The sequence below is a fragment of the Podarcis raffonei genome, chromosome 13 (genome assembly GCF_027172205.1).
Source record: "Podarcis raffonei isolate rPodRaf1 chromosome 13, rPodRaf1.pri, whole genome shotgun sequence".
NCBI lineage: Eukaryota > Metazoa > Chordata > Lepidosauria > Squamata > Lacertidae > Podarcis > Podarcis raffonei.
Genome location: NC_070614.1, coordinates 18,515,342 through 18,535,944, shown reverse-complemented (window position 1 = coordinate 18,535,944; position 20,603 = coordinate 18,515,342). Strand labels below are relative to the sequence as shown.

Below are 20,603 nucleotides of genomic sequence, written 5' to 3'. Positions count from 1 at the left end.
TGCAACATAAAAACAAGATTGCAAGGAATCTCTTGGGCTTCCCTCTTGCTCTTTGTGGGCCCCACTGTTAATCATTTCCTCCTGCATCTTTTATAATAATCCAAATCTTTTATCTCTCCATTGTCTCCAAAATTCACCATTAAACTACAGTGGTACCTCGGGTTACAGACGCTTCAGGTTACAGACTCCGCCAACCCAGAAATAGTACCTTGGGTTAAGAACTTTGCTTCAGGATGAGAATAGAAATCTCGCAGCGTTGATGTGGTGGCAGCGGGAGACCTCATTATCTAAAGTGGTACCTCAGGTTAAGAACAGTTTCAGGTTAAGAACGGACCTCCGGAACGAATTAAGTTCTTAACCAAAGGTACCACTGCACAAGTGATATTCCAGTCCTACTAATGATTTTAACTGTTTACAATGGTCTTTAAGATAAATTACAAATTCCCCCCCATTCATTATTAAAATTTTGGTCTTCCTGATTTCTGATTCTTCTGGTCATTTTAGCCATTCTGGCATAATCCGTCAATTTGATCTGCCATTCTTCTCTGGTCAGGACTTATTTCCATCTCTGAGCCAATAACATCCACACAGCCGTGGTCGCATACATACCATATTTTTTGCTCTATAAGACTCACTTTTTCCCTCCTAAAAAGTAAGGGGAAATGTGTGTGCATCTTATGGAGCGAATGCAGGCTGCGCAGCTATCCCAGAAGCCAGAACAGCAAGAGGGATCACTGCTTTCGCTGCACAGCAATCCCTCTTGCTGTTCTGGCTTCTGGGATTCAGATTTTTTTTTTCTTGTTTTCCTCCTCCAAAAACTAGATGCATCTTATGGTCTGGTGTGTCTTATAGAGGGAAAAATACGGTAAATAAAATTTTTTGCTCCATTGGCATTTCAGCACCTAGAATTCCTAAAAGAAAGGCTTCGGGTTTTAAAGAAAAGATTACTTTAAACATTTCCCACCTCCCAACTCATTACATATCATTTCCCAAAATTATTTTACTACCTGACGTTTCCACCACGTATGATAAAAGGTGCCTTCTTTTTCTTTACATTTCCAGCATACATTTGACCCCGTTTTATAAATTTTTGCTAATTTACTGGGAGTTAAATACCAATGGTACATCATTTTCATAGAATTTTCTTTCAGCGTATAACATGCTGTGAATTTAAACTTTCTGCGTACCATTTTTTAAAAAAAAAATTAGGATTTCATTTACGTAACCCCAACCCCGATCCAGGCAGCTCGTGCTGGGAATCTTGTCTACGCCATGTTGCTGTACCGACGGAAACTCACTCGGGAAGAGATCAAACCGGTAAGTGAGATCAAAGTATATGATGGGATGGAGGGGCACAGCCAGTAGGTAGTGTGAACTCCCTCTCCCTAAATGGGGAACTGGAAGTCAGATTGAGAAGTAGGACGACTGGGGTTGCTGTCAACTTGTTGGGATGTTTGTGTGTGTGTGTTTGTGTGTTTGTGAGTATAGGATAGAAGCATAGCAGGTGTCTAGCTGGCTAGTGTAGCTGTATAAACCCAGACCACACCCATACCTTTGAAGCACTCTTCTAGCACTGCAACAGTGATAGTCTCCTCCAAAGAATTTTGGGAACTGTAGTTTTTAAAGGGTGCTAAGAGTGGTTAGGAGAACCTCAACTAACTACAGTTCCTAGGATGTTCTGGGGGAAGCTGTGGCCATTAAAGTGGTACAAGGGTGCTTTTATTGCTAGTGCCCTTCACTTTGTTAAACCACCCTTCCCCTGCATTAAATTGCACCTTACATTGCAATGGAATGCAATCGGCTCCCTCTCCTTGTTTTCTCCTCCTGGTCCAATGCTGTGAGTGGCTGAGCTTGCAGAAGGAGCAAGCAGGATCAAAGACAAGAACTTTGGGTGTGGCAAAGTGTAGATATAGAATGTTTTGTTGGCTTCGTAAGATGGACTAAGACTACTGGGCTAGCAAACACCAGCGTTGCTGACTGTGGCATAGCAACAGCCCGTAGAGTTGCTCTTTATTTAATATTCTTGCATCCCACCCGTTTTCCAAGGAGCTCAGGAAGCTGAGCTGAGAGACAGTGACTTGCAAAAGGCACTGGGCATACAGTCTGTATGGGCTACCCTTCCAGCTTGAGGGCTTTTATGCCATTCTGAGCAGCCTCCCAAGGGCCGCATGTGATAGGTGGGCGGGTCCAGAAGCAAAAGTGGGCAGGACAACATATGCAAATTTTACCTTTGTGCACTAGACTTTGTTTCTGCACGCATCACTCTCTATCCTTCGTCTGGAGAAGCAAAAGGCATTAAGAGTTCAAGGATGTGGTCTAGCCAAGTCAAAGCACTCAGGGGGGTGAAGCAGGGCCAGCAAGGAGTGTGGCCTCTGGAAAGTTCAGAGAGCGAGATAGTGTGTCCTAGAGGGCCACATTCAGCCCCTGGGATAAAGGAATCCATATTCCTACACCAGGCCTAGGCAAACTCAGCCCTCCAGATGTTTTGGGACTGCAACTCCCATCACCCCTAGCTAACAGGACCAGTGGTCAGGGATGATGGGAGTTGTAGTCCCAAAACATCTGGAGGGCTGAGTTTGTCTATGCCTGTCCTACACCATGGCCTCACCATAGGCCTAATAGCAACTTTGAGGTCTAATATTGATTGGCAGCATGGTGGGGGGGCGGGGGGAGGACAAAACACCCTCCCTCCAGCGCTCTGGTGCAAAATGGAGCTCCCACAGCTGCCGAAAAGTAAAAACAAAACTTCAAGCGAAGCAGATTCCCTCCACCGTGAGTGTTTTGCGTTGACCCTTAAGCCCAGCCCTCTTCTCCACTGTGATTGCTTTGGTCTTTTGGAAGCAGGCAGCACAGAAACAGGGCAGAGGGGCTACTTGGCGAGGGCAGGGCTGGAGATGACCGGCTTATACATGGACCCAAAGCTGCCAGTATTATGCCTGAGGTTTACCACCTGGGTAGAGAGCAAGCTTTGCCCTAGGTGCTGCGTACAATGGTCTGCTTGCCAGTCATGCTACTAGAGCCAGTGTGGTGTAGTGGTTAAGAGCGGTAGACTCGTAATCTGGGGAACCAGGTTCGCGTCTCTGCTCCTCCACATGCAGCTGCTGGGTGACCTTGGGCCAGTCACCCTTCTCTGAAGTCTCTCAGCCTCACTCACCTCACAGAGTGTTTGGGGAGGAAGGGAAAGGAGATTGTTAGCTGCTTTGAGACTCTTTTGGGTAGTGATAAAGCGGGATATCAAATCCAAACTCCTCCTCCTAATCAAAGCTACACACATGTGAAGGGTGCATTTGTAGCTTCCTCTTTCTTAGTATCTGGCCTGGAATTCCCACATGTTTTATAATTCCAGCTCTCCTTTTAAGAAATGTATTTACGTCTGGATTTTTAATTTTTTGTTAAGTTCCCCAACCAAGCTAGGTTCACTGAGTGTCTTAAAAATAACCGCAGATCTCTTCCATGTTTGGTTCCCCAACCCCTGCATCTAAACCTGAGCTTGCCTCCCATCTGAAAACAGAACATCACCCCAAATTCCTTCATCCCCCTCTGTGCGGCCCAATGGGAACGTCTCTTCAATACCACCCGGTTGCCTGGGGTGGGGAAGGGTAAGTGAATCAGGGGGTATTATGAAACACTCCACCCCGCCCCCCACCCACTGTGGGGCCTTTTGCAGGGCGAGTCTGCTTCATGGTGTCTCTTGGTGGGTTTTCTGACCTAGTCCAGGTCCTAACACCTTTTTCCAACACTTTGTATTTCTGGGATTTCAGAACTTCTTACTGGATTTTGAAGTTCTTTGGTCTGGCGGTCACTACAGTCTTCCTCTCGCTCCTTCTTACAGCAAGGATCTATTGCACCCTGTCTTGCCTATAGCCTGTGGGTTACAAAATCAGGAATGTGACCCTGGAATTTGCAATCTGAGCTTTGCCTACCCAGTTCAGTTCCATGTCGGAAGGACTTTCAGTGTTGCTCAAAGCTGATGGTTGCCCTCCTTATTTTTCTTTCTTTCTTCCCCAAGTCATTTGGCTGGTGCATCTCCTTGACTGCTGCTCTTTTTCAATCTCTCTCTCTTTCTCTCTCTTCGCTTCCCATGCCTCTCCAGCTGATGATTCAAGGCGGCCTTCCCATGTGCTCAGCTCAGTATGAACGCATGTTTAATACAACCCGTGTCCCAGGCATGGAGGGAGGTAGGATGCTCTCGCAACCCTTGCTTCCCTGACATCATCACCCCATAGTATCCACACTCATTGTTACCTGTGGTGCTGGGAGGCACTCACCATTCCTATTTAACCCTCTCTGTAACCTTAACTGTTACAAGAAGGGATGCGGGTGGCACTGTGGTCTAAACCACCGAGCCTCTCGGGCTTGCCGAACAGAAGGTCAGAAGTTTGAATCCCTGTGACGGGGTGAGCTCCCGTTGCTCTGTCCCAGCCATAGCTGTCAACTTTTCCCTTTTTTAAAGGGAAATTCCCTTATTCCGAATAGGATTCCTCGCAAGAAAAGGGAAAAGTTGACAGCTATGGTCCCAGCTCCTGCCAACCTAGCAGTTCGAAAGCATGCCGGTACAAGTAAATAAATAGGTACCACTGTGGTGGGAAGGCAAACGGCGTTTCCGTGCACTCTGGCTTCCGTCACGGTGTTCTGTTGCACCAGAAGCAGTTTAGTCATGCTGGCCACGTGAGCTGGAAAGCTGCCTGTAGACAGACACCGGCTCCCTCGGCCTGAAAAGTGAGGTGAGCGTTGCAGCCCCATAGTCACCTTTGACTGGATGTAACCATCCAGGGGTTCTTTACCTTACCTTTTACAAGGAGAAGGGAATTCAGTTAACCTCCCGGCAGGGGCATCCTGGGGATGGTAAAACAGATGCAGGGCAATGTCTTCCATTGCCCACCTTCCACCAAGCAGCAGAGGTGATTTCAAAGGGCAAGAACGTTCCACCTCTTTTAGGTTGCTCCGTCAGTAGAGCAGGAGACCTTTAATCTCAGGGTTGCGGGTTCGAGCCACACGTTGGGCAAAAAGATTCCTGCATTGCAGGGGGTTGGACTAGATGACCCTTGCGGTCCCTTCCAACTCTACAATTCTATGGTTCTAAGTTGGGGAGTACTCTCCCAGGACTTTTGTGTAGGCAAAGTTGTAGAAGACAGAGTTGGTAGATGGGAGACCCGAGTCAGAATGGGTGACACTGAAGCAGGTGGCATTAGAATAGATCACTGAGTGGAATTTTAGGGTGAAGGTGGGAGAATCTGGCCTGGGGATAGTCTGCCAACATTGGGTGCCAGGGTGGTGATTCTCTAATGTCGTAAACAGTAAAATGAAGATTAGCCAGATTAGGCTATGTTCTCCCTCGGCTGCCTAAGGCAGTAGGCCTCTCTGAATACCAGCCACTGGGAATTACAAGTGGGGAAAACACTGTTGCACTGGGGCCTGCCTTCTTCTGGGCTTCCCTTCGGCATCTGGTCGGCCATGGTGAGAGCAGAAGGCTGGCCAGCGATGGGCCGTTGGCCTGACCCTGCAGGGCTCTTCTTATGCTATTAATGTCCCTCGGCAAACAAGGCTGTAGCTGGTGCCTCCCAAAGCGCCTGTACCCTCTGAGAGCAAATGCTGGAGGCTAGGCCTAAGGTCTCTGTGCCCATCCTTAAAATCTGTAATATTTGTACACAAAACTGGCACACCGGCCCCCTACGTCCCACAGTGATTGCTTTGACTGTCCCCCATCATTGGGACGGGGGACAAGCAGATAGATCGGCTCCTTATTTGCGGTTGTTATTTTACTTATTTATTAAATTTACATACCGCCCTTCATCAAGAGATCTCAGAATAAAATACAAGATCAAACACAAGTAAATAATTAAACCGAAACAACAAAACAATAACCCTCCCCTCTTTTCCCACAGACACATTAAAAGGGGCTGTAGAATATTAATCAGCCAAAGGCCTGGTTGAAAAGGAACATTTTCGCCTGGTGCCTAAAAATATTATTATTATTACTATTATTATTATTATTATTATTATTATTACTATTACTATTATTATTACTATTATTATTGGCAACCCACTTGAAGCAGTTTACACCCAAGGAGGGTTTGGGGCCAGGCGGTGCTTTGCAGGAACTCAAATGGGAACAGTCTTTGGGAAGGGGGACGTACGATTTGTGATGGTTCCAAACCATTTTTTTGGATACAGGTGTTTTTGACACCCAGGTGGCTTCATTTGTGGCATTAAATCAAATGGGCAACTAGGATTTGCAAAGAGGAAACCAGGCACTAGCTTCAGCCTTGTCTTGATTGTGTGGGGCACCCCACACCATCGCATCCTCACCTTAGAGTGCTCCTATACTACTTTAATAATATGGCTCCCCCCCCAAGGAATCCTGGGAACTGTGGCTGGCTAAGGGTGCTGGGAGGGGTCTCCCTCAGTGTATGGTGTGGATGGTCCTCTGGGAATCTGATGTGAGGCTGCAGAACTCTCCTGATGTGATGCTCCTTGCTCCATAGACACCATCCAGCACCTGAGGGATAGCAAGCACATTGCAGTGTACCATGCTGGCCGCTTCTTCCGGGTCTGGCTATACCACAACGGGAGGCTGTTGCACCCACGCGAACTTCAGGCACAGTTTCAGCAGATCCTAGATGACCCCACGCCTCCTCTGCCTGGCGAGGAAAAACTGGGTGCCCTGACTGCTGCTGACAGGTGAGCCTAAACTCCCTTCATTTGACTCTGATCACACAAGACTTTAGTCAACCCAAGTGATTTGGGGCGGGTGGGAACTTGAGACATACTCAGCCTTCCCTGATATTCCTCTGCACTACCCTGTTAATAAGGGACGCGGTGGCGCTGTGGGTTAAACCACAGAGCCTAGGACTTGCCGATCCGAAGGTCGGCGGTTCAAATCCCCGTGACAGGGTGAGCTCCCGTTGCTCGGTCCCTGCTCCTGCCAACCTAGCAGTTTGAAAACACATCAAAGTGCAAGTAGATAAATAGGTACCACTCTGGCGGGAAGGTAAACGGGGTTTCCGTGTGCTGCTCTGGTTCACCAGAAGTGGTTTAGTCATGCTGGCCACATGACCCGGAAACTGTACGCCGGCTCCCTCGGCCAATAAAGCGAGATGAGCGCCACAACCCCAGAGTCGGCCATGACTGGACCTAATGGTCAGGGGTCCCTTTACTTTACCTTTACCCTGTTAATGTCTACAGTTAAAAGTGTTGTTGACCTATAAAGCCATTAACAGCTCAGGACCACAATACCTCAAGGACCGTCTCTCCCCATATGAACCTACCTGGACCCTGAGATCATCTTCTGAGGCCCTTTTTCATGTGCCTCCTCCACAAGTGGAGTGTGGCAACACAAGAACGGGCCTTTTCTGTGGTGGCTCCATTTGTGGGATGATCTGACCAGGGAGGCTCCCCTAGGCATCCGGCAAAAACATTTCTCTTCAACCAGGAGTTTGGCTGATTAGCATTCTATGACTTTTAAAGTGTTTTTGTGGGAGGGGATTATTGGTTTGTTTTTGTTTTATTGTGTATTTTGTAGTCTCGTTTTCTATTTTTCTGTTGTGAACTGCCTTGGAACCTTTGAGTGAAGGACGATAAACAAATGTTAATGATGATGATGATGATGATGATGATGATGATGATGATGATGAATGGGCCACCTGTTGCCCAGATGTTTGAGTCCAATCAGGAATAAGGAAAAAACTTTTAACTGCCCATATGTTTCCAAGCCAAATGTATGGCCTTTATATTAATTTACAAATCCTGTAACATATTGGGTCCTGCATACATTCAGCTTGATCGTTGAGATCTCCTGGTGGAATACTGTTACTTTATTCAATGAGTTTAATGAAATGCTGCAGACTTTGTGTAGGGGGAAAGAGAGGATGGAGATAGAGTGGTTTTTAGATTCCAGGTGACGGGCAATTATTTTCCGCTTGCTGCCATCAAGCCAGTCAGTTATCCACCCGAACTGGCAGTCCCGTGACAGGCAGACCTCCCCAAGTCATGGTTCCCTTAACTTTTTGCAGAGACCCCTGGGCCCGGGCCCGCCAAACCTACTTCCGGTCTGGGGTGAATGAGCAATCGCTGAGCATAGTGGAGAAAGCTGCCTTCTTCGTCACCCTGGACACCAGCGAGCAGGGGCTGCAGGGACCCAATCCAAGTCAGGCACTGGATGCCTACTCAAAGTCCCTTTTGCACGGGCGCTGCTGCGACAGGTGGGTGCTCCCTGGGCTGCCTAAGATTGCATCGCATGCTCTTTTGTCTCCATCCTGCAAGTACTACCACAAACTGTACCCCACTTCATAGGGCTTCATAGTGTCCCTGACAACACACACACACACACACACACACACACACACACACACACACACTTCATGCAAGAGAACTTTACTTTTTCTTTGACAGGTTTTTGGCCCACTGGGTCAAATCGCCATCTCTCCACCGGCACCTGGAGTTAACAGAACTGGAGAGGGTTCTGATGTAAATGCTATAAGGCAGATTAGCTCTCCTTTTTGTTGGGATGGATTTGGAAGGTAGGGTAGGGTATATTATTTATGAATTCTCCTTCTTCTTACTTGAGTAAGTTTAGTGTCTAGTTTAGCAGAGTTAAAAAATATATACCATCCTTTGCAGCATAAAACAAGGAAACTTGTGACAAAGCTATGTAGCTTTCCATAATTATCCGGGATGCCTTTGGCAGACTGGATTACCCCACTAAACCAAATAACAAGACAGAAGTCTGTAATGTAAAAATAGTGTTTACTTACATAAAGTTGCAGGCTTGATTCAAGCGGAAAATAGCAGTGAAACGAGTCAGGCAAAATATCTTTCTATGTTACAAAATACATGGTTTGGGTCAAAGATGGTGCCTCTCCTCAAGAGGGCACAGACCCTGCATCCTATCGCTACAGCTACATGACAAAAAAAAGAGACTGTTCCTCAGATGGGAGGAAGTGGTAAGAATTATCTTCCTATTGTTACCCGTCCTGCCTGGTCAAACAGAGGATATGACCTCACAGAGTGCCCTCTCTAGGAATGCACAAGGAACTCCATGTGTCCTAACCCTTTTCTCACCTAGCAAACGAATTTTCTGTTTTGACTGGAGCATCATTTTCTCACTCTGTAGTCCGTTTCTTTTGATTACTCCTCCTTTCTTTTACATGGGATGACTAGAGCATTCACGTGGTTCTTTCTGTGCTGTCCCCTCACTTCGAGAGAACCAGCCAGGGGTCCGTAAGGCTGGGTGTTCTTGACTCATGCTGAGCCTCTCTTGGTTCCCTTTTCCCGGGAGACCTCACAGGCATATTTAGGTGGCAATGGCATCATGGGACGAAGAGTAAGGCTTGCAGGATGGCGTCCATCCTTTCACTCAAAGCCCGTTTTCCCCACAGGTGGTTTGACAAATCCTTCACGCTGATTGTTTACCGCAATGGGAAGTCTGGCATCAATGCAGAGCATTCGTGGGCTGACGCCCCCATTGTGGCACATCTCTGGGAGGTAAAAGCCCAACTTTGGGATGGGAGGGGTGGGGGGTGTGAAGGACTGAGAGCCAGGACTCCTGGATCTTCTGAAGGTGAGCTCTAAGGGGTGGGGGGCTTGGGGCAAGAGGTGCAGGGATGAAAAGTAAAATAGTTCTCACCCGGACGCTCTTTTCCCCCCACCCCACAGTACACCATTGCCACAGATGCATTTACGCTGGGGTACGATGCTAACGGGAACTGCAAAGGGGACATGGATTCCAGCATCCCCCCGCCCCAGAAATTACAATGGGATATCCCACCAGAGGTGAGTGCAGAGAGGTATTGGGACAAGAAAAACTGAGGCAGGTGAGCTTGGCTGAGGAAGGACAACATGGATCCATGTGAGTAAAGGTAAAGCCAAAGGACCTCTGGATGGTTACGTCCAGTCAAAGGTGACTATGGGGTTGTGGCGCTCATCTTGAGGGAGCCGGCGTTTGTCCACGGACAGCTTTCCGGGTCCTGTGGCCAGCATGACTAAACCGCTTCTGGTACAACGGGACACCGTGACGGAAGCCAGAGCACATGGAAACACCATTTACCTTCCCGCCGCAGCGGTACCTATTTATCTACTTGCACTGGTGTGCTTTCGAACTGCTAGGCTGGCAAGAGCTGGGACAGAGCAACGGGAGCTCACCCCGTCGCAGGGATTCAAACCGCCGACCTTCTGATCGGCAAGCCCAAGAGGCTCAGTGGTTTAGAGCACAGCGCCACCCGCGTTGAGTAGCCTAAGCTCAGCTGAGGAAGTGCCAGAGGAAACAGATGTGGTTATGAGCAGTGTGGGAGCTTGGAGATGCCCGAGAGAGATGGAGGTTTCTTCCTTCTGTTACTGTTGTGGTATGCTAAGGGTACATACAGACACGGCAGTCATCTCCATCTTTTCTGTTGAGGTGAGCATGGCTTTCACCCATCTTTACTGTTTCTGAGGTTTTTGCTGCAGGACTGGCTGCAGATAGTAGTCCCTGGCTGGTGGCCAGTTCTGTACAAAGTGAGCTGGCTGATGACAGCTGTATTCCCTTCTCCCCTCCACCCACGGCATTTTTCAGTGTTTCATTGGCAGATTGTGCTTTTAAAATGAAAAAGTGTCACTGTAACAATCGTGCATTTATCCATTCACTGGAAGACTGGGGATGGACAACGCTTGTCCTTATCTTCAAAAAGATGGGGCAAAGCAAGTTCTGGAAAATCAGCAGCTGTCATCCTTGATGTTGAAACTGGGCAAATCTAGAGGAGATGATTAAGCAGTCAGTTTGTGAGCGTTTAGAAAAGAACGCATCGATTATTAGGAGCCGGCTTTACGGATAACAAATCATTCAAAATTAATCTTATCTCTTTTTTTGATACTTGCTAATTTGGTAGATTGTGAGAATGCTGGGGACACAGTATATCTTGATTCTAGGAAGACATTTCACAAGGTCTCCCATGCTAAGCTTGCTACAAGATGGTAACGTGGGCTGAGATAGATTGGGTGGATTCACATATGGCTGAACAACCACAGCCAACGGATGCTAATTATTGACTCTTTGTCAGCCTGGAGGAAGAGCTTAAGCGGTGTGCCACATGGTTCTATCTTTATCGCCGTGCTATTCAATATTTTTATAATAAAAAGGGGGTTGCGCAGTGCAAGAAAAGTAATGAACGGGTACCAGAAAGGTACCTATGGCCAGGCTTTTTCTATCCTGGAGGGCTGCACCTAAGGGTCCAATGCCAAAGATGTCACTTGGGCCTCTGGTGACAGAGTTGCATCAAAAAACATGGTGGGCAGAGAAAATAGCAGGGCAGAGGAACCTCCCCAGGTCACACTTCCTACAGGCCCCTCCCCACCCTCTCCTTTTTTGCCACGCTAGAAGGTGTCCTTAAACTCTTAACAGTGCATCATGCTTGGGTGGGGAATAGAGTGTGAGTTGTGTAGAAACTGGCTTACTATACAAAAGGGAAAAAATGGCAACAAGTATTACTATTTACTCGCCCTTCAAACTAAGGTCCCAGGGTGGGTTACAATGATTTATAATGCAGTCGTACATTGGATCCCAAACGCCGTAAACCCGGAAGTGAGTGTTTGTGAACGTTCTTTGGAACCCGAGTGTCCAATGAGGCTTCCGATTGGCTGCAGGAGCTTCCTGTAGCCAATCGGAGACCACGCCTTGATTTCCAAACGTTTTGGAAGTCGAGCAGAGTTCTGCTTCCGAGGTAAAGGGTAAAGGGACCCCTGACCATTAGGTCCAGTCGTGGCCAACTCTGGGGTTGCGGTGCTCATCTCGCTTTACTGGCCGAGGGAGCCGGCGTACAACTTCCGGGTCAGGTGGCCAGCATGACTATGCCACTTCTGGTGAACCAGAGCAGCGCATGGAAATGCCGTTTACCTTCCCGCCGGAGCAGTACCTATTTATCTACTTGCACTTTGACGTGCTTTCAAACTGCTAGGTTGGCAGGAGCAGGGACCAAGCAACGGGAGCTCACCCCGTCACGGGGATTCGAACCGCCGACCTTCTGATCGGCGAGTCCTAGGCTCTGTGGTTTAACCCACAGCGCCACCCGCTTCCGAGGTACCACTGTACAATAAAACAGTTTCAAAATGCATTAAAACTGTTTCAAAAACTGAGAGTAGCCAACCAAAATCACAAAAATATATGAGGTATGTGCTGAAAATGCACATCTCAAGCGTCAAAGGTAAAAAATGCTGCAAAGAGAGCAACTCCATTTGGAATTGTGTTGAGCACCATCTCACCTGGCAGGTGAGCCCTGGCCATTGGTTACTGCTTCCCCTACTACCTGCTCTGTGTCCTCATTGCCTCCTGTTGTTCCCCTTTTGTCCACAGTGCCAACAGGTAATCCTGCAGTCCTTGTCCGTGGCCTTGGCCTTGGCTAATGACATAGACTTCAACGCCTTCCCCTTCAAGGAATTTGGAAAAGGCCTCATCAAGAAGTGCCGCACCAGCCCAGACAGCTTCATCCAGCTCTGCCTTCAGCTCGCACATTTTCGGGTATGTCGCTTGGCGAGATGAAGATACTGGCAGGCAGGGAGGCAGGCAAGCAAGAGGCAGAGTCCCTAGGCTTGGCTGGCCCCCAAAGTGTCACAACCACCAGCCAAATGCACAGGAGCCAAAGCCTCTTCTCCCCAAGCCAGACTGGCTGGTAGCTCTGGTGAGATTTTTCCCCCCATCAGTAGGAGCCAGCCGGAGCTGTTTATTACCGTATTTTTCGCTCTATATGACACACTTTTCCCTCCAAAAATTAAGGGGGAAAGTGTGTGCGTCCTATGGAGCGAATGCAGGCTCCTTGGCTTCAGCGATAGCAACGCGAAGCCTCCGAAACGCAGAGGGAGCGCTCCCTCCGCATTCCGGAGGCTTCATGTTGCTTTCACTGAAGCCGGGAGAGCAAGACTCCTGGCTTCAGCAGAGAGGGAGAGCTGCGCAGTGCCCCTTCAGCCAAGCGGGAGGAGAAATGGAAGGGCCTCCGTTTCTCCTGCCGCTTCACTGAAGGGGCGCTGAGCAGAGAGGGGGAGAATTTTTTTTCTTGTTCTCCCCCTCTAAAACAAGGTGCGTCCTATGGTCAGGTGCGTCCTATAGCGTGAAAAATACGGTACTTTTAAAAGCTTTCATAGAATTGTAGAGCTGGAAGGGACACCCAAGGTCATCTAGTCCAGCCCTCTGCAATGCAGGGATCTCCACTAGATCATACATGACATCAAACCTCTGCTTAAAAACCTCCAGGGAAGGAGAGTATGTTAAGTATAAAAAAGGACCCCTGGATGGTTTAAGTCCAGTCAAAGGTGACTATGGGGTGCGGAACTCAGTATAATTAATGTTTAATTGCACACCAAAATGGAAAATACCCTTATGTATATTTCTAAGGGTTTAACACTGGAAAATTTCGTTGAGGTATACTAAAGTTAGGAAGAGCTCTCTAAGCTCCTAGATGGGTTGACAATTAACTGTTGATGTTCTCTGCCCTTTCACGTGGTGTTTGACTTTAGATCACGTGAGTAAGGTATTTAGCTGCAAATCACCATTTTGAAGGGCCTTTTTCCCCCAACCACAGTGGGACAAAGATGTTCAAAGGAGTCTCTCCAGGAGAGAGAAACAGCTCCAGGCTAATGGAGCCTATAGAGATTTTATGTCTGTTTGGAGTAATCTAATATCACTAAGGTGAACCTATAGTCTGGCAAGCACATGTCTTATGAAACTATTTGGATGTATCATCTGTTTCTGTACCTATTTTGAAGAAGATTCTGTAAGGCTTCAGAATCATATTTATGTGCCTGGACAATTTTTATTCCAGGAATAATCTTTTTATGCACCCATTTGCTTCAAGCTGTACAGTATTAATATCTGCAATAGAGTATACCACCTCTCTTGGTTCTGTTGTGATTGTATGGATGGGATAATTTGAGTTCTGTGATTTTGTGATGTCAACTCAGCTTCCCCTGGCCTAGCAGGGCTGTTGTTCTGTGCTCACAATTTGTGGCAGCTGCATTATAGCTTAAGGTAAAGGTAAAGGTACCCCTGACCATTAAGTCCAGTCGGGACCGACTCTGGGGTTGCAGCACTCATCTCGTTTTATTGGCCGAGGGAGCTGGCGTACAGCTTCCGGGTCATGTGGCCAGCATGACTAAGCCGCTTCTGGTGAACTAGAGCAGCGCACGGAAACGCCGTTTACCTTCCTGCCGGAGCGGTACCTATTTAACTACTTGCACTTTGACATGCTTTCGAACCGCTAGGTTGGCAGGAGCAGGGACCGAGCAACGGGAGCTCACCCCGTTGCGGGGATTCGAACCACCGACCTTCTGATCGGCAAGTCCTAGGCTCTGTGGTCTAACCCACAGCGCCACCCGCGTCCCTTGCATTATAGCTTAGCTATAGATTAAATCTTTTCCCATCTCACTCCACCCACAGATCCAGAGGCAAGCCTGTCCCCTATACTCAGCCAAGCGTCCCTCTCTCCCTTTTTTAGGACAAGCAAAAGTTCTGCCTCACCTACGAGGCATCCATGACCCGTCTCTTCCGGGAGGGCCGCACAGAAACAGTCCGCTCCTGCACCATTGAGTCATGCAACTTTGTCAAGGCCATGATGGATCCTACCCAGAACGTAAGTCTTGAAATGCAGCCTTTGCCAGAGGAATCAGATCCAAAATTTCGTGTACATTAAGAATAACCATGTCTTCTGGAATGAAGTCAGCAAAATGGTCAGATTTGCATAAATGAGCCACGCTTTAATGTTTTCAGTACAGTGTTACCTTGGGTTACATATGCTTCAGGTTACATACGCTTCAGGTTACATACGCTTCAGGTTACAGATTCTGCTAACCCAGAAATAGTACCTCGGGTTAGGAACTTTGCTTCAAGATGAGAACAGAAATCGTGCTCCAACGGCGCGGCAGCAGCAGTGGGCCCCATTAGCTAAAGTGGTGCTTCAGGTTAAGAACAGTTTCAGGTTAAGAATGGACCTCCGGAACGAATTAAGTACTTAACCCGAGGTACTACTGTACTCAGTTTCTACTCCTTGCCTCTTTTTTTTTTATTGCAAAATTTTCGATTTTATATTTTAAAGCTGGGATCAGGGATTGACATAGGAGACCATCGCATGAAGATTAGGAGCTGCTCTCCCATACATACAGTGCCACTTCAGATGCCGTCTATCTTCTAAGTGCCAATTCTAGTTCAACGAGGACTAGAAACTTGCTACTAAGTGGGAGGCAGGTGTTCTCGGGAGTTAGGCCAATACCACCAGATTAGATGCTCTGCTGGATGTTGTGACTTTTGCCATCCAGATTCCCAGTGTCCTTACTACCAAATAGATGCATGGGAAGAGCAGTGTGTGCTTACACCATAGACACCTGGTGAGCCCCTCTGGCGAAGGCATTTCACAATTGGGGTGCCACCACGGACAAGGCCCTGTCCCCAGTAGCCACCCATTTTCCCCTCGCCTGGAGGGGAGCGGTCAGCGGAGGAGAGCCTCTTGTGGGTTGGCCACATGAGGAGAAGTGATCCTTTAGGTCAATAGGAAAGGAGGAATCAGCAGAGACTAGAAAATGTGGAAGGTGCAGCATAAGCTTTTCTCAGCATCTTCACCTGCTGTTCATATCCAGGATGGCACAAGGTTACGTCTGTTGCGTGTGGCAGCTGAGAAGCACCAGAACCTTTACCGGCACGCCATGACAGGTGCTGGCATTGATAGGCATCTCTTCTGTCTGTATGTCGTCTCCAAATATCTCGGCCTAGACTCCCCCTTTCTGCGCGAGGTAAGTGTTGTCGAGTCAGGGGTATGTGTGTGTGGTGCTAGGGTACGTGTATGTAAAATTAAGGCTAGGGAATGTGTCAGCGACGCTTTTATTCCCAGGGTATATTTTGAACCAATCAGGATTGTTAAAGTCCCCACCTGACACGTTCTTGCCCAATTGAAGAAAAGCAAGAAATTGGCTTCACTGTACTGTTGATTGGAATTACCGTATTTTTCGCTTTATAAGACGCACCAGACCACAAGACGCACCTAATTTTTGGAGGAGGAAAGCAAGAAAAAAAATATTCTGAATCTCAGAAGCCAGAACAGCAAGAGTGAAGGCAGCAATCCCTCTTGCTGTTCTGACTTCTGGGATAGCTGCGCAGCCTGCATTTGCCCCATAAGACGCACACACATTTCCCCTTACTTTTTAGGAGGGAAAAAGTGAGTCTTATAGCCAGTGTGGTGCTTGCTGGCACACACGGCTGTTCACAGATGCCTTTTTCTGGTGCCTGCAGGGTTGCATTTCCCTGTTAGATTTAGGCTTGAAAGAAGCATTTTGTTGTAGTCAATAGAGCAGGTTGCAGTGGTGGTGGAGACCCATGGCAGTTTCTACACTTTGCAAATGTGCCTGTAGGCAGAAAAAGGTTTGACAACCCCAGATCTAGAGTCAGGTGAAGGATAAGTAAAGGTAAAGGGACCCCTGACCATTAGGTCCAGTCGTGGCCGCCTCTGGGGTTATGGCGCTCTTCTCGCTTTACTGGCCGAGGGAGCCAGCGTACAGCTTCTGGGTCATGTGGCCAGCATGACTAAGCTGCTTCTGCTGAACCAGAGCAGCGCACGGAAGCGCCGTTTACCTTCCCGCTGGAGCGGTACCTATTTATCTACTTGCACTTTGACGTGCTTTCGAACTGCTAGGTGGGCAGGAGCAGGGACCGAGCAACGGGAGCTCACCCCATCGTGGGGATTCGAACCGCCGACCTTCTGATCGGCAAGTCCCAGGCTCTGTGGTTTAACCCACAGCGCCACCCGCGTCCCTCAGGTGAAGGATAGGCAGGTGCAAAAAGGGTTGGAAACACAAATCTTCACCCTGAAGGCGTAACTTATTTGTTGAAGCAGCAGCTAGGCAAAACCAGATGTTATCTGGGTGACGGTGTGATCCAACCCATCAGCTGAGACAGAAGAAAATGCAGCGGTAGGGCTTACGATAGGCAAGCAATAGGGAGGACTATTTAGTGAACCTGTCCTCATCCATGGATTCTCCCCTAAAAATCCTCCTCACCATACGTCAGTTCCACCCTACACCCTGGCCAGGCATGTTTCAGAAGTTTACCAAAGTTTTTTTTTAAAAAAGAAGGATCTAAGGGAGTGGTATTTGCTGGAATGCGCTAGAAGCAGGGGAAGATTTAATCCAACACTCGTCTCACCAGTTTCCCCATGTCAGCAGCTTCTGTGCAAGAGTCACCGCTAATGGTGCATGTCAGGTTGGGCTTGCTGCGTGTGCAGAACTGGGACTGTTTCTGCACACATGTCTCAGAGAGGTGCGGCCTTCCCTCAGGAGGGGAACCTGTTGCCCCAGTGAAGGGGATAGGAGAGATCCTCACCATTGGTTGCTGTTAGGGTCTTCTTCCCCTGAAACGTTGAGGGCTAGAACCTTGCTTATCGAAAACATAATCTGGAAAGCTGGTGGTCGCAGGCACCCGGGTGTGCTGACATCCCGATGCCACAGCTCACAGAATGAGTGGTATAAAAAGCAAGCCTAGGGTGAGGAAACTGGGTGTTGGCCAGTAGGTTCCAGGAACCCTCTTTTTGGGGGGTGATCAATGAGTTTGTTGGGTCCTGAGTGAGCATGGGGGGTGGCGGGGCTCCTGGGCGAGAGCCAGGAGTCTGAAAAGTGCTAAGTGGGGACATGTATCCGAAGAGGAAACTTTATGTACATATCTATTTATCAGTCATTTGCATTGATGGTTTAATTGTGCACCTTTGCTGCTGTTGTTTTTTAGCTTGGAGTTAGCTTGGAGATAACTTTAAGCAGTACAGTCATACTTCAGACGCTTCAGTTTGTGTTTTTTCGGGTTACGGACCCGCCGAAACCCAGAAGTACCAGAACAGGTTACTTCCGGGTTTCGGCGATCGCGCATACGCAGAAGCGCTAAATCGTGCTTTGCGCATGCGCAGAAGTGCCGAATCACAACCCGCGCATGTACAGATGCACTGCTGTGGGTTGCGAACGCTGCGGGTTGCAAACGTGCATCCCGTACGGATCACGTTCACAACCCAAGCGTCCACTGTATAGGCAGGATCTTGATAAATAAAAATAAATAGCGTTGCTGATCCTAGCAATGCATAAGAGGACCAGTGTGGGCTGAGGAGTCACAAGTCCTCCTGAAAGATACTGTTTTGAGGGGAGAGGTTCTGTGGGGAGCAGCAAGGGGGGAGAGGGTACCCATTGTGGCAGAGCCCCTCACCCGTTTGATCCTCGGCCCCTTTCTCCCCTCTGCCAGGTGCTGTCTGAGCCGTGGCGACTCTCCACCAGCCAGACTCCCATTCAGCAGATGGAGCTCTTTGACCTCCAGAACCATCCAGACTATGTTTCTTTTGGGGGAGGATTTGGACCGGTGAGTAGACTGTCTCGCCAGAGTGGTGCATGCTCTGGTTATCTTAGACTACTGCAATGCGTTCTACGTGGGGCTACCTTTGAAGGTGACCCAGAAACGACAATTAATCCAGAATGCAGCAGCTAGACTGGTGACTGGAAGTGGCTGGCAAGCCCACATAACACCCCTCTTGAAAGACCTACATTGGCTCCCAGTACATTTCCGGGCACAATTCAAAGTCTTGGTGCTGACCTTCAAACCCCTAAATGGCCTTGGCCCAGTATACCTGAAGGAGCACCTTCACCCCCATTGTTCAGCCCAGACACTGAGGTCCAGCTCCGAGGGCCTTCTGGCAGTTCCCTCTCTGTGAAAAATGAGGTTACAAGGAACCAGGCAGAGGGCCTTCTCGGTAGTGGCACCCATCCTGTGGTACGCCCTCCCACCAGATGTCAAGGAAACAAAGAACTATCTGACTTTTAGAAGACATCTGAAGGCAGTCCTGTTTAGGGAAGTTTTTAATGTTTGATGTTTTATCATGCTTGTAATATTATGTTGGGAGCTGCCCAGAGGGGCTGGGGAAACTCAGGTGGGTGGGGTATAAATAAATAATTATTGTTGTTGTTGTTGTTGTTGTTGTTGTTGTTGTTATTTATTAAGGTCAGGCCTCCAGGGTTCTCTGGGGGGTATGGTGGAAAGTGGTGTCCGAGTGACTTAGACCTGGCGATCTTGGAGCCAGCACTTTCTTGCATCCTCTAGGAACACTGCTCTGTCGGATGTGGGAGAGGACAGAGGTCTAAGATCCGAGTTTCTTTCTCAGGCTGTTTTTCCCCTTTCTCTCCACCCCTGGGCAGGTCGACGACGACGGTTATGGTGTGTCATACGTCATCGTGGGCGAAGATCTCATAAACTTCCACGTGTCATGCAAATTCTCCAGCAAGGAGACGGTAAGTGTGTGCCAGGAGGGGCACATAAGCCATGCTGGGATTTTAGGGTGCCTCAATGGATGGTTAGCAGGCAGGGCTTGGTAGGCAGTGAGCTTCTTACAAGCTGCCTGTATCGTCTGCGGGGAGGCACTGGCTCAGGGAATATTTTGTCACAGACTGGTTGGCTGCGGAGCAATGGTGCGAGGAACCAGCTAGGGAATCACCAAGGGAAGAAGGTTCAGAGTCTGGGGAGTGGTAGTGGAACAGCAATGAGTGGTCAGAGGGAGAAGAGGGAGCAGATTGGGAGCAGGAGGAGTCAGAAACTGAAGGGGTGACAGGGCTTAGTGAGAAGGCAGAGTCTGTGGCAGAGAGAAGCCAGAAGCAGACGTAGAGAGGGATGAGGGAGGCCAAGAGGCAGAGATGAGTCAGGCTGGTGAAGAGTCATGGGTATCTCCTTCTCCTGCTGCAACTAGCTCCCCTTCCCCTTGGTCTCCCAGGACGAGGAGAGGCATGAAGTAGGAGCAGCAAAGGCCAGGCACACAGATGCAGTCTCAGAATACTTGGGAGGAAACCCTGGAGAGGAGGGGACTTAGGCAGCTGTGGAAGCAGCAGAGAGAAGTCCAGAATCAGAAGACAAAGCTGAAGCAGGAGAGGAATCCAGCTGGTGAAGAGTCCCAGGTGTCTTCCCCCTCCTGCTGCAACCAGCTTCCCTCCCCTTCGGTCTCCCAGAACCAGTAGAGGCATGAAAAGGGCGGAGGAGTTAGCTTCACATGGGCAGTATCTCAGATTGCATGGGGAAAACCCTGAAGAGGGGACATGGGCAGCTGTGGAAAGCAGGGGCCTTCCATCTCTGCAACTACTTCATGGGGGAAGACATATCAAAGAAGAGTTGCTGCGCTCATTAGGCCTGATACTCCGGTTTTGCTAATGAAGAGTTAACTCCAACTTGCTCAGTGTGGTTAACTGCTGCCTCATTCCTGTCTGATTTCTTCCTTGGCTTAGATTGCTTAGTAACTCTTGGTTACTCTTCCCTTGGTTTTTCCCACTGCTTACTTGCTTGAGCCATCTGGAGGGATAACTGGGGCAACTTGCTCTCCTTTTTCGGAGCAAGAAACTTTCCACACCAGATTTTCCATTTTTTAAAGTAAGCTCAGGCTTTGAAATATTTTAGGCGTGTCGAGTTCCCCGATCTCACTTCCCCTGCTTCTTTCTCCAGGACGCACACCGGTTTGGACTTAACATCCGGAAGGCCATGGTGGACGTCTTGGCCCTTTTCCAACTGGACAAAAACTCCCCCGCCAGTCGTGGCCAGTGACTGAATAAATGCCAGCGGGATTTACACAGCCAGCTCCCCAGACACA

At 48.7% G+C, this 20,603-nt stretch overlaps 1 protein-coding gene across 4 annotated transcripts in view; it reads left to right on the top strand.

Moving 5' to 3' along the window:
* Positions 1 to 20,603, top strand: part of CPT1C (carnitine palmitoyltransferase 1C) — a 56,188-nt gene extending 35,585 nt beyond the window's left edge. For 3 of the 4 annotated variants that reach the window (XM_053362514.1, XM_053362516.1, XM_053362515.1), the window contains 12 exons: positions 1,210 to 1,317; positions 3,512 to 3,599; positions 6,486 to 6,681; positions 8,013 to 8,201; positions 9,378 to 9,483; positions 9,655 to 9,771; positions 12,323 to 12,487; positions 14,457 to 14,591; positions 15,592 to 15,744; positions 18,227 to 18,340; positions 19,171 to 19,263; positions 20,459 to 20,603. In XM_053362514.1, the coding sequence (XP_053218489.1) occupies positions 1,210 to 1,317; positions 3,512 to 3,599; positions 6,486 to 6,681; positions 8,013 to 8,201; positions 9,378 to 9,483; positions 9,655 to 9,771; positions 12,323 to 12,487; positions 14,457 to 14,591; positions 15,592 to 15,744; positions 18,227 to 18,340; positions 19,171 to 19,263; positions 20,459 to 20,557 (1,563 nt within the window). In that variant the 3' untranslated portion in view covers positions 20,558 to 20,603. Of the gene's footprint in view, positions 1 to 1,209; positions 1,318 to 3,511; positions 3,600 to 4,093; positions 4,179 to 6,485; positions 6,682 to 8,012; positions 8,202 to 9,377; positions 9,484 to 9,654; positions 9,772 to 12,322; positions 12,488 to 14,456; positions 14,592 to 15,591; positions 15,745 to 18,226; positions 18,341 to 19,170; positions 19,264 to 20,458 lie in introns of all 4 variants that reach the window. The other variant, XM_053362517.1, reaches the window with a different exon arrangement.